Here is a 13,387-nt window from a genome sequence, read left to right on the forward strand (position 1 = left end):
CGGGCACTGGTCAGTTTTCACAGATGACTTTTTTCAAAAACACCATTGAAAAGCTTTGGAGACAGCCTATTCCCTTGTCAGACTCCTGTTGTATCTCCAAGGAATCTTGAGGGCATCATAGGATTTTAACTTGGATTTCTACATGTTAGGGTGCTTCTAATTAATGCCAACAGTTTAAGGTCAACCATGAATTCATTAAGGATGTTTAACAGGCTTCACAGTCTATTGAATCATAGGCTTAATTGAAGTCCAGAAAGACTGACATGTACTGTTTATATACATTATAGAGTGTAACGTCTGCTGATGCTTCCTTCGCTAGAGCTCCTTTTGTATTCCCCTCTTTTATGCTCAACTTGGGCTTATAAACATTCCAGGATGGCAGTTTTCACAGTTGATAGAAACACCTTACTTCAGTTATCATCTTGATGTGCCTTTTTGCTGTTCAGTTAATGCACAACAGATTTTTTTCTTTCCCTTTGCTACCTTCAAAACTCTGTCAGAAGATTTGACACATTTTAGATGATATATCATCTTTCTGTGACCAGAATGTTGTCTAGAGCTTTCTTCCAGTTACCTTATGGCCATATTTTAAAGGACCCAAGTGTTGTTGTACACATATCCCAACATTGTCTGCTTGAAAAAGAATGAAACTTTTACAAGGTGCTCCTTGAATGTGTTCAGAAAATGCCAACCAAGAGTACCTGCGAGGCCACTGTTTTCAGAAAAGTAGGTTTTCTGTGGAATGTGCTGGGAATATGTAGCCTTCAAGTGGCACCCATAGGGATTTCAGCAGTTCGTTGCAGAAGTTATCAATGTGAACTTCATTCACATATTGTCTGATATTCCATTTACTATTGCTAGCTGCTGTGTTCACTGTGATGTCACTTGACTCAGGATTAATTTGGGATGTACTGGTATCAACAGAAGTTGAGTTTGCATTTGGTTAAAAACATTTTTATTTGCATAGAAAAAAATCAGTGGAGATAATTGTTCCTCTCCCATCCACTTCATTTTTATGCGAATCTAATTGTTGATCTCACTGTGTTAAACACATTAATCACATCCAGAAGATGCAGTTACAAACTTGTGGAAATCCAATATACACTCCTGGAAATGGAAAAAAGAACACATTGACACCTGTGTGTCAGACCCACCATACTTGCTCCGGACACTGCGAGAGGGCTGTACAAGCAATGATCACAAGCACGGCACAGCGGACACACCAGGAACCGCGGTGTTGGCCGTCGAATGGCGCTAGCTGCGCAGCATTTGAGCACCGCCGCCGTCAGTGTCAGACAGTTTGCCGTGGCATACGGAGCTCCATCGCAGTCTTTAACACTGGTAGCATGCCACGACAGCGTGGACGTGAACCGTATGTGCAGTTGACGATCTTTGAGCGAGGGCGTACAGTGGGCATGCGGGAGGCCGGGTGGACGTACCGCCGAATTGCTCAACACGTGGGGCCTGAGGTCTCCACAGTACATCGATGTTGTCGCCAGTGGTCGGCGGAAGGTGCACGTGCCCGTCGACCTGGGACCGGACCGCAGCGACGCACGGATGCACGCCAAGACCGTAGGATCCTACGCAGTGCCGTAGGGGACCGCACCGCCACTTCCCAGCAAATTAGGGACACTGTTGCTCCTGGGGTATCGGCGAGGACCATTCGCAACCGTCTCCATGAAGCTGGGCTACGGTCCCGCACACCGTTAGGCCGTCTTCCGCTCACGCCCCAACATCGTGCAGCCAGCCTCCAGTGGTGTCGCGACAGGCGTAAATGGAGGGACGAATGGAGACGTGTCGTCTTCAGCGATGAGAGTCGCTTCTGCCTTGGTGCCAATGATGGTCGTATGCGTGTTTGGCGCCGTGCAGGTGAGCGCCACAATCAGGACTGCATACGACCGAGGCACACAGGGCCAACACCCGGCATCATGGTGTGGGGAGCGATCTCCTACACTGGCCATACACCACTGGTGATCGTCGAGGGGACACTGAATAGTGCACGGTACATCCAAACCGTCATCGAACCCATCGTTCTACCATTCCTAGACCGGCAAGGGAACTTGCTGTTCCAGCAGGACAATGCACGTCCGCATGTATCCCGTGCCACCCAACGTGCTCTAGAAGGTGTAAGTCAACTACCCTGGCCAGCAAGATCTCCGGATCTGTCCCCCATAGAGCATGTTTGGGACTGGATGAAGCGTCGTCTCACGCGGTCTGCACGTCCAGCACGAAAGCTGGTCCAACTGAGGCGCCAGGTGGAAATGGCATGGCAAGCCGTTCCACAGGACTACATCCAGCATCTCTACGATCGTCTCCATGGGAGAATAGCAGCCTGCATTGCTGCGAAAGGTGGATATACACTGTACTAGTGCCGACATTGTGCATGCTCTGTTGCCTGTGTCTATGTGCCTGTGGTTCTGTCAGTGTGATCATGTGATGTATCTGACCCCAGGAATGTGTCAATAAAGTTTCCCCTTCCTGGGACAATGAATTCACGGTGTTCTTATTTCAATTTCCAGGAGTGTACATTTGGAGGATGTGCACTCTTTTTTCTGAGCCATTCACCATTACTATCCGTCATTGACATTACTGTGTGTGAGTGATGTGCACTGATTATTAGGAAAATGTAAGATTTTTCTTACTGGCCTAGTGCTCTACAGGATGCTTTCCCACACTGGGAAGTTGCAATCTGCTGTCCCTGTGCTTGCATGTTGTAGAGTTAGCCATGCGTGCATATGCTTTGCACATTGTTTTAAATCACACACCAACCTTTGAATTAATAGTCATTTCCCATATACCAATCACTATGAAGTCTTTCAGAATGACAGTAGTTAACTTCTGTATGTTTCAGTTCTACACCGTAAGTAATTTTAGAGATAATCAAAATTACCTAAAAGCTAGATTTTATAACCTTCCATTAAAAGCAACATCCTGTCATGTTAATATGTTTTTGTAAATACATCAAGGGATGACTAAACATTTTCTTACTATATGGTTAAATAAAAAGTATTTCGTTCCTAAAAGTATAAGTTACATAATGTTTTAACTTTTAGAGCATTAATTATTATTTTCAGTTGTTTGATGTTACTAATTACATTTATACTGGTATTAGAATCAGTGGAGAGAACACATTGGTTAGTTCACTGGACTTGCATTTAGGAGGATGATGGTTCAGATCTGCATTCAGCCATCATGATTCGGATTTTCCATGATTTCCCGTAATTGCTCCAGGCAAATATCAGGATGGTTCCTTTGCAAGCACATGGCTGATTTCTTCTCCTCCCTTGAAGCAAACCGAGCTTGTCCTCCTTCTCTAATGTCCTTGTATTCAATAGCACAATCAGTGCTAAACGTAAGTGATGAAGTGAATGCAGCGTGTATGTGACATATGAATCTTGAAATTTGTCAACACATATGAATCACATTGTGCAACATGCCATGAGTCACATATGTGACATTAAGTACTCATTGTAAAGTAGTCACTTTAAGAATTCTAGAAACAAAGTCTTTTTGTCCTTAAGACTGTTAAAGATGGGACTGTTTTGAGTCCATTTGCTTTTTGAAAGAGACAAAGTGTGGGGAATAATTAAATGAAATTTGGAGTTGGGAACTGGTTAAGGAGAAATATTACCATGCTGTATGTGAAAAGCTATGAAGTTGATTTGCTAAATTATACTCCAGTAGTCAGAGAGAAGAATGATCATGTGTTCTGGAAGCAGGAGAGATTTACTCTCTCTTATCTGGAGGAGTTGTGCTTAAGCTTTAGTAGTGGGAGGAAATTTTGTTCAATGTACCAATAAGTAAATATGTTGTAATTTGCTTTCACCTAATTAATGGCTCAGAAACTAAGAGAGCCATTGTAAATGACATTTTTGAAGTTTTAAGATTTTTAGAGAAAATTGTGACGTACTCCTGATGGGCTGGAGAATTTTACGTAGCTTGCTACGTAATTATATTTCAGAACATTCAGATTACTGCAAGTTGGTGAACAGTGTAGTATTGTGTGAGCATACTAAACTGATGACCATCATGTGAACTTAACAACTGTTTACTGACTGGCAAAAGTTTTGGTTTATTGGACAGCAGGTCACAAGTTCTGTACTAGAGAGAGATTTTTCTACATGAGTGAATGGGACAGTGCAAACTATGTGCAAATATATGCTGGGAACTGTGTTCTAAGGTGGACTCAGCAGCACCATTTGTATTACTAAACTTAGTTTAAAGTACAGACATTCTAGCCAAGGATTTGTTTCATTTAGTAGCTTCTATCACACATTACAGGATGAACATTCTCTTAAGTAATGCCACAGAACAATTTATGCATCCTCATCACACATATAGTGCAACCTGCCTTTTAAATAGATTTTCCAAGATGAACCACATTATACATTGCTTAATGGCAGGCTGTGGTTCAAAGAAGCTCATTAACGCAAATGAGTAATTTCTCAAAAAAGAATGACACTGTGCCAGTGCATGTGTACCAAGGAATATAGGATACAAAGAATGTAGGTCATTAGGGAGCACCTGTTGCATTGGTCAGTTACTTGTTAAGACAACACAATCGCCTCTTTGTATTAGGAATGTGTTGGGAGCAATGCTAAATAAATTTGTAAACACAAAGGACTCAGGGATTCAACATGCTGATCCCGCATGCGAAGGAAAGCAGATACATGTGATAATGAAGAATCTAATTCTTACTTAGAATATTTCAGGAGGCAGAGGTGTTCGATCCCTCTAACCCACCTCCTTGCCCCTCTCCTCCTCCTCCACATGTCCATGCAGTTTTGAGAGTGCTGATAAGTTCATCCACTGAAATATTGAATATTTTAATGATATTCCTTAGATGTGTGCCTGAGAGTTTATCAAACAATTTTATTTTACATTTGTAAATAATGTATTATGGGTCTCTTTTTATAAATTTCAGGCATTTAGCGTGGTTTTTCAAAAGGCAATTGAGAAAGCTGTACCATCTGATGATGTGCCCACAAGGGTTTTGAATCTAATAGACTGTATTACGTACTCTGTTTTTGTGTACACAACTAGAGGGCTTTTTGAATGTGACAAACTTATATTTGCTTCACAGATGGCTTTTCAGGTGAGTGCAGCCTATCACTGTGTGAAATACAGTTTTGTAGTATATATGTTTTGTTATGTTGTTCCATAACATTTTCAGATTTTATTGATGAATGAAGAAATTCAGCCTGCAGAACTGGATTTCCTGTTACGCTTTCCCATAATGCCACATGTGACTAGTCCAGTTGACTTTTTATCTGACAGCAGCTGGGGTGGCATTCGTAGCCTCTCATCTAAAGATGAATACAGGTTCTACTGTAGACCTACCATTAGTTGCCTTAATGCTTTAGCCTCAGCGTCTTAGCAGTGACTACTCCATTAGTTTAGGTGATCTAAATAAAGTTGAAGTTTTAAACAATTTTTTTGTAATTACCATGACTAAAAACTGGTCATATGATTTGCTATATTCTAAAAGTTATAACAACCATTTGAGAAACTTTACATCAGAGACATTAGTAGATTTCTATTGTGTAAAAATGCTCTGTCTACGTAAAGATTACTATGAATTCACTTGCAGGGTATTGACAGTAGTGTTGTAGTGAACAGTATTTTTTGCAAGTAACTGTATTAGCATGAGTAAAGCACAAGCAAAATTAATAGAATCATTTTTCTTATCTGCCAGTTAATGTCTGGTTCACTCTTGAGATTTAGAATGATGCAGCAGAACTATTACCATTTTTGTGCTGATTTTGAAGGCATACATTTAGTTCTTTTCCAGAAATGGACCATCCAATGTAATAGTCTCTTGTGGGTATAGAATTTGAAAGTACTTTCTTTTTTGTTGTAATGATACTTCTTAACCATCATGTAGTTACACAAGGAATGAAATATGAGCATCTTTGGCTGGCACAGCTACAGTTTGGCATCCAGTTTACCACAGATCACTGAGATGAAGTCAAGTTACATCTTAACAGACAGAAGCAGCCACTGAAGGGAGCTATTGTAAAACAGGAGAAAAGCAGCTACTTAGGAAAAAGCCAGTTCTCCTCCATTCACAGTACTCAGTACTTCAAAACAAAGTATTTATGTAACTTCACAAATAGCAGCTGTTTACTTACTGATAAAGTCAACCTCTGTCCAGTTCCCCAAGTCCAAATATCCTGATAAAATATAAATACTCTAACTACTCTAATTAAATAAACAGAGCTTTCAGTGAGCTTAGTACTTTATTTCAAGATATTAATTTGGAAAAGGAAGGTCAGGAAGGACCTACAGCTACATCTACATCACTACTCTGAAATTTACACTTAAGTTCCGGGGGGGGGGGGGGGGGGGGGGGTGCTCAATAAAATATTTTCACATTCAGAGGAGAAAGTTTGAGACTGAAACTTTGCAAAACATCTCACCATCTAAAAAAGAGATAGACTTTTGTTTTGTTTTAATGATTGCCAACCCAGCTCTCATATCATGTCCCTGTCCTATTTCACGATAGTACAAAACAAACTGCCCTTCTTTGAAATTTTTTGACGTCTTCTGTCAACCTTATCTGGCAGTGATCATGTACTGCACACTAATGTTCTAGTAAAGGATGAACAAGCATAGTGTAGGCAGCCTCTTCAGTGGATCCAGTGATATGTCCAGTTTAAGTTGTTCATAATTTTTATCGCTAGGTATTTGGTTGAATTCACAGCCTTTAGATTTGTGTATTTATCATGTAACCAAAATTTAATGGATTCCATTCAGTAATAATGCTTGATGGCCTCACACTTTTCATTATGTAGATTCAATTGCCACTTTTCACACCATACAGATATCTCGTCCGAATCATTTAGTAATTGGCTTTGATCTTCTGATGGCTTTACTAGTCACCTTCAAACAATCTAAGAGATGGCTTTACTAGTCACCTTCAAACAATCTAAGAGGGCTACTCAGAGTGTCTTCTAAATCATTTATATAAGTTAAGAACAGCAGATGACCTATAACACTTCCTTGGGGAGCACCATAAATCACTTCCTTTTTACTCTATGACTTTCTGTCAGTTACTTTGAACTGTGACCTTTTTGAAAGGAAATCACAAATCCAATTGCACAACTGAGACGATACTCCATAGGTACACAAATTGAGTAGAAATCACTTATGAGGAATGGCATGAAAAACCTTCTGGAAATCCAGAAATATGGAATCTATTTGAGACCTTTTGTCAATAGCACTCATAACTCCATAAGAATAAAGAGAGAGTTGTGTTGTACAAGAATGATATTTTCTGAATCTGTGCTGACTGCATGTCAATAGATTTTTACTTCTAGGTAATTCATAATGTTCAGTCATTGAACATGTTCAAAAATCCCGCTGAAAATCAATGTCAGTGATATGGATCTGTAATTCAATGGATTACTCCTATTTTCTTTCTGGAGTATTGATGTCAACTGTGCATGTTTCCAGCCTTTAGGAACAGATCTTTCACCAAGATATGTTTGCTAGACATGGAGCTATTGCATCAGCATACTCTGATAGGAATCTAATTGGTATACAATCTGGAGCAGAAAACTTGCCTTTATCAAGTGATTTGAGTGGCTTCTCTACACTGAGGATATCTACTTCTAAGTTACTCACGTTGTCGGGAGTTCTTGATTCAAATTCTGAAATGTTTGCTTTATCATTCTTTGATGAATGAATTTTAGACAATAGTATTTAGTAACTCCACTTTAGTGGCACTTTCATTGGTAAAATTATCATGACTGTTGTGCAGTGAACTTTAAATATGACCAAAATCTCTTTTTATTTTCCATCAGTTTTTGAGATAGAGTTTCTTTGTGGAAGTTATTAAAAGCATCTCACATTGAAATCTGCACTAAATTTCAAGCTGCTGCAAAACACTGCCAATCTTAGGGATTTTGATTGTATTCAATATGGTATGCTTTTTTTGTTGCTTCTGCAACAAGTATTCTGTCCCGTTTTGTGTACTGTGTAGATTGTAGCACACATGCACCAAGCATTTTCTTATCAGTCCAGAAGACCAGTGAGTATGGAAATAAAATGGAGCTAATTTTTTCTTAAATTAACATTAAATAATTGGACTGTTACAAAACTGATTCGTTGTTTGTGGAACTGCTTGTTACATGTAGTGCAATGCTTCTTCCTTTTCTCTGCTTACACTCAGGAAGTGACCATTAAAATGTTTGCTACCTGCATACAGCCATGTACTATTTGGTCATTTTCTTCAATAAAAAAGTCATACTTGTCCTGGTGCCATTTTGACTTGCATTAGTCTGGTATGAATACAGTTATAATGACCTTCAGTTAAAGGTGCAATATTTGTTGTCTAAGCTTTAAAATTGTCTTCCAGGGATCCTGTAGCACTTCCAAATGTAAAGATTGTTGAGCTCCATATTGATATACCTTTACCTGTTAAAACTTCCTGATGGATTAAATTGTGTGGTGACTGGAACTCAAACCAAGAACCATGGAATTCATAGGCACTGCTCCAAGTACTCTCACCACTTAGAACTGCAGCTGTGACTCATGACATGACATCACAGCTTCATTTCTAACTCTCCTGCGTTCCAAACATCACAGAAAGTCTGCTGTGTAGCTTGCTGGATGAGCACTTCTGGAATAAAGAATATTGTGGGAGCATAGGAAGTAGAACTTTTGGAACCATAAAACTTTTGTCTGACTCATTTTATTGTCACATGACTATTAACACGTTTCTTTTCAATCCCCGCCATGTAGAACTCTCTGTGTATATGAAAATCCATATGAAAACCCAAGAATCTACTACTGCAGGGCACAGTGATATCACATATGATTTAGTCTCTCTGATAAAATACCTTGATAAAAAGGTCATGTAGTGGTTTTTGCACTGCGGGGGTAAAGCATTCTGTCAAACTTGTAAATTCACAATTTCAGAATTTACTCTGTAGGTTGGGATGAACACACATAAGTGTGATTTGTATATCATCCCTCACATGGCTCCACCATAGATGGAGCCATCTGATTGATGATGCACACATCTGGATATTTCTGAAAAGAGATTATTGCATCACTAAGTTTTAGAAGCATTCAGTGCAACTGCAGTACTGCCTGTCAAATCCATGTGATTTTTAACATTTTCACTAAGCCTGTTACAGAGCAAATGTTTCTGAAAGACATAACTGCTGAATATCTGTAAACATAGTAGCAGCAGGTAATGAAAAGAGAGCAGTTGCTTGGGTTGTTAAATATGAAAGATGAGCTTCTCATAGCAGAACAGGATAATGAAACATCTAAAGGTATATTTAGAGAGGTGCTATGTGTAATGGAACACAATTTTAAAGTCACAAAAATCAAGTGACGCACATAGATGGCAACAGACAGGGACGGTATAGGGGAAGGGTAGTCGCTGTATACGTAGAAAATGTATCTGCATCCATAAGCCTAAATGAATACTGCATTGAACAGACCTTTGACTGACATACTTCAGTAAGAGACTTGGAAACATACAGGGTTCTGGTTATGACAGTGTACACTCCCCCAACAGGAAATGTAAATTTTATAAAACAGTTAGAGAATATTGATAAGACTCAGTAGAAATAACTAACTAGTGACTGTGTTTGTAAACTTTAGTATTGACTTCTTCTTGTACTGTACTTGAGGGCAGTTTGAGTTAATGTTGTCCTGATTTGCTTTGTTCCTTACAGTAGCATTCTCATTAAGAACAGAAAGACAGACTGCATCAATGATTGGTGAGTTTTGAATCCAACTGCTTTTCATCAAATAGGCATATTGTTGTTGCACCCTTCAGCCTGAAGTCTGGTTGAAGCAACTCCCTTCATCTCTGCATACCTCCTGAAGCTTACATCATTTGAAACTCCTTGCTGTGTTGAGTTGTCTTCTCCTCCTACAGTTTTGATTGCACACCCCCCACTTACACAGATTTTCCTCCATTATTACAGTAACTATTTGTTGATGCCTCAGCTTGTGTCCGATTAAGCTAGGATTTACTTAGGTCAGTTCAGTATCTCTTCATTAGTTATCTGATCTATCTACCAAATCCTCGGCATCCTTATGCAGTACTATGTTTTAAAATTTTTTATTCCCTTCTAGTATGTACTCTTTATCATCTGTGTTTCACATCCATATAAGACAACACATGAGACAAATACTTCCAGAAATACATGCTAACACCTAAATAGAAGTTACCTCTGAAGCAAACTGTTTTCTGACCATGGCGGTCAAATAGAAGCAGTAAATCACCTCCAAAAATCCGGTTTAGCTAAGAGGAGAAAAGTAAAATTTCACAGAATTGTAAATGCTGACTAAACTACACATTTCAGGGAGAATTTACAAGATGAAAAATGGAAAGATATTTATCAAGGGTACATAGTAGGTGAGAAAGTTAATCATTTCCTAATAATATTTTTACAACACTATAAATATAAATAGTCTTTACAGTGGGTCAGGGGCAATTACAGTGGTATCCAAGAGGAGGAATGGCTAATCTCTGAGATTAAAGTATTTTGTGCTAGGAACAGAGTTTTATTTATTGCAAAGGACTTGCTCTGCTCAAGACCTTAAGGTGTACTACTAGCAATACTGCTAAGTTATTTACCATGTAATCACAAAAACAAAAATTATACATACAAACAATCGAAAAATAAAGCAAAGGTAGAAAGGAGCATTATTAGGCACACGAATCAAATCAATAAGGGATAAAATACTAAAGTATTAGATGGCAGTAACAGTGAAACATAAGATGATGAATTCACACCATTTGTCATAAAAGTTGATGTATTCTTCCTAACAGTGGACTAAAACACAGTGAAAAAAAAATGTACCATAAAAAGCAGATCCACTGGATGTACTGGCACTTAGATAGGCATTAAGTATAAGAACATAGGCTTCTGTGACCGGTGTCATAGTGATTAAAATTCTTCTGTGTATTATGCCGTGTCATCACTAAAAACTAACATCAATAATAAACTAAAACCGACGTTTTGGCCGAATTGCAATGGCTTTCCTCAGGGCACAACTGGTTTTGCATAGGAATAGGTTCTTCTATTTATTACAGACTATCGATGTCTGGCGTCACTGTTGTAAAACTTTTAATTGACCCTCTAATATGATTTGGTAGTCGTGACATAACGGAAGATGGAAGGAGACAGGCTATTCGTGGATGTCCATGTCATCAACGATTGGTAGCTGTCCGCCAATCAGCGTTTGGCTTCTGGTCAGCAAGTTTTGCTCCTGGTGTGCGCGGAATTGGACTGACAGTTGCTCTACAGCTGCTTGTGCAGATACGTCCGTGTCCAATGTAGCTTCTGCCCCGCTACTGCTTACAGCCCGTTGGACTGGGATGGGCGGCAACCAGGATGCCAGGAGTTTGTAGGCATCTTCTCTGTTGATGTTGTCAGGCTGCTTAATAATTTTGATCGCCTCCTGTATTTTGCGTTCTCGCATCCACAATTCTTTCACCAGTACTCGGGCTTTCTGGAACCTGATAGGTTGTCCACAGTCACAGTGGTGTTCCGCTATTGCCAATTTATTATGTTGTTGTAATCGTACATAGTGTTCATGTTCTGCTACTCGTAAGCTGACAGTTCTCCCTGTTTCTCCTATGTAGATAGCACCGCACTCACACCGTAGTTCGCAAACACCTGTAATGTTAAGATTGTTGACTACATCCTTGGTGGAACCTATCATTTCATGGATCCTGTGACTGCTTGGAAAAATAGGTTTGAAACCTTGTCAGCGGAGGACATTGTCTAGCCATTCACTGAAGCCTTTTACATATGGTAAGTGTACAAGTGGAAGCTTCTCTTCTTTGCCTTCTTCTCGTGTTCTGCTCCGTTTGGTTTTAGCTACCTTTCTTATGATGTTGTCATCATAGCCATTGGCTGTTGTCATCATAGCCATTGGCACAAAACGTATGTTGTAGTTCCTTTAATTCTTCTTTGATGTTATTTTCATCTCTTATCCAGTAGGCTAAGACAGTTAATGTATGCAGTACAGAATACTTTTGAGCTGGGTGGTGGTGGCTCTCTGCATGCAGGTACCGATTAGTGTGCGTTGGTTTCCTGTGCAGTTTGTGTCCCAGTTTATCTTCAGCAGCTCTGTATACTTCCACATCCAGAAATGGCAAGGTACCATTGTTTTCAGTCTCATGTGTGAACTTTATGTTTTTGTGCAGGCATTAAATACTCCACAACCAGATACCAGTTTTGCCAAATCAACTTTTAAAGATATGACAAAAAGCATTCAGTCACTGAAGAAAGTAAGTGTTCTGGTATTTAAGAAAAGCATCAAAATCTTGTACTAACTGGATGAACCATTATTTAAATTATTTTGTAATCATACAATGAATTAAGCCATATTTCCTGAAATACCAAAGTATGCAGTAGTAACACCAATGTATAAAAGTGGAAATAAGCAAGTGAGCTCTAGTTACAGATTCATTTCCATCTTTAAGAAATGAACTTAAACCAAAATATTGAACCATCTTTCTGACGATAAGTTAAGTATATCTTCCTTAAAAGATTCTGTACAGAGAAAGAAATATATAGAATCGGTTCTTGTAGAACTAAGCTAGAAATATTACCCTATATCATTATCTGTCACGTTTCCAAGAACATAAATTGATTATTCTCACTAAGACTTAATATTATGCAATTACAACTAACAGAAGTAGAGGTCAGTTATTGAAAACCACATGAAATTCTGCATGTGACACTCCTGGACATGCTGATAGATAAGAAACTGAGGTGGAACTGGAATTTGGATAAGTTAATCGAAAACTCAATTCTGCAAGCTTTTTACTTAGAATTTTCTCTCATTGTAATAATTTGCAGACTAGACTCCTAGCATACATTTACTCAGTACCGCCCTATGCCATGTATTTCTGTCACAATGATGCTAAGATCAAGAAAGTTTTTGTTCTACATAACCATGTGGTATGCATATTATTTAAAACTGATAACCAAACACCTGGTAGAAGCCTCTTGAGGGACTTTGGGAATTCCAGGCCATTTACTTCCTTTGGTTTGGTATTTGTGGTTAATAGTAAGAGCTGTTATGGGATGAACTGTGATATTCACAACCACAATAATGTATGTAAAAATAGTTTCCATACAAAGTGTCCCAGATAGGGTTTAGAATGAGGTTTTGCATTTTGATATAAAATTCTATAATATGTTGCTAGTAGATTAACGCATACAGAAATGATGATTATGTGGATATGCTTCTGGTCCTTGGTGTATCTGATAATCAGGCCCGTGTTGTCGCTCGTGAATATGCTGCTAGACATCCTCGTCGATGCTATCCAAATAAAAATGTGTTTTGTCATCTGGAGGTGCATCTTTGGGACTCAGATTCTCTCCTTCACCATCGCAAGACAGAG

General features: G+C 39.0%; 1 protein-coding gene across 1 annotated transcript in view; it reads left to right on the top strand.

The window, feature by feature from the left end:
• The window catches only part of LOC124787768 (dynein beta chain, ciliary-like), an 834,683-nt gene that overhangs the window by 683,331 nt on the left and 137,965 nt on the right, over positions 1–13,387 (top strand). The window contains exons 68-69 of the mRNA XM_047254657.1: positions 4,925–5,095; positions 5,174–5,322. Of these exons, the coding sequence (XP_047110613.1) occupies positions 4,925–5,095; positions 5,174–5,322 (320 nt within the window). The remainder of the gene's footprint in view (positions 1–4,924; positions 5,096–5,173; positions 5,323–13,387) is intronic.

The sequence above is a fragment of the Schistocerca piceifrons genome, chromosome 3 (assembly GCF_021461385.2).
Source record: "Schistocerca piceifrons isolate TAMUIC-IGC-003096 chromosome 3, iqSchPice1.1, whole genome shotgun sequence".
Classification (NCBI taxonomy): Eukaryota; Metazoa; Arthropoda; class Insecta; order Orthoptera; family Acrididae; genus Schistocerca; species Schistocerca piceifrons.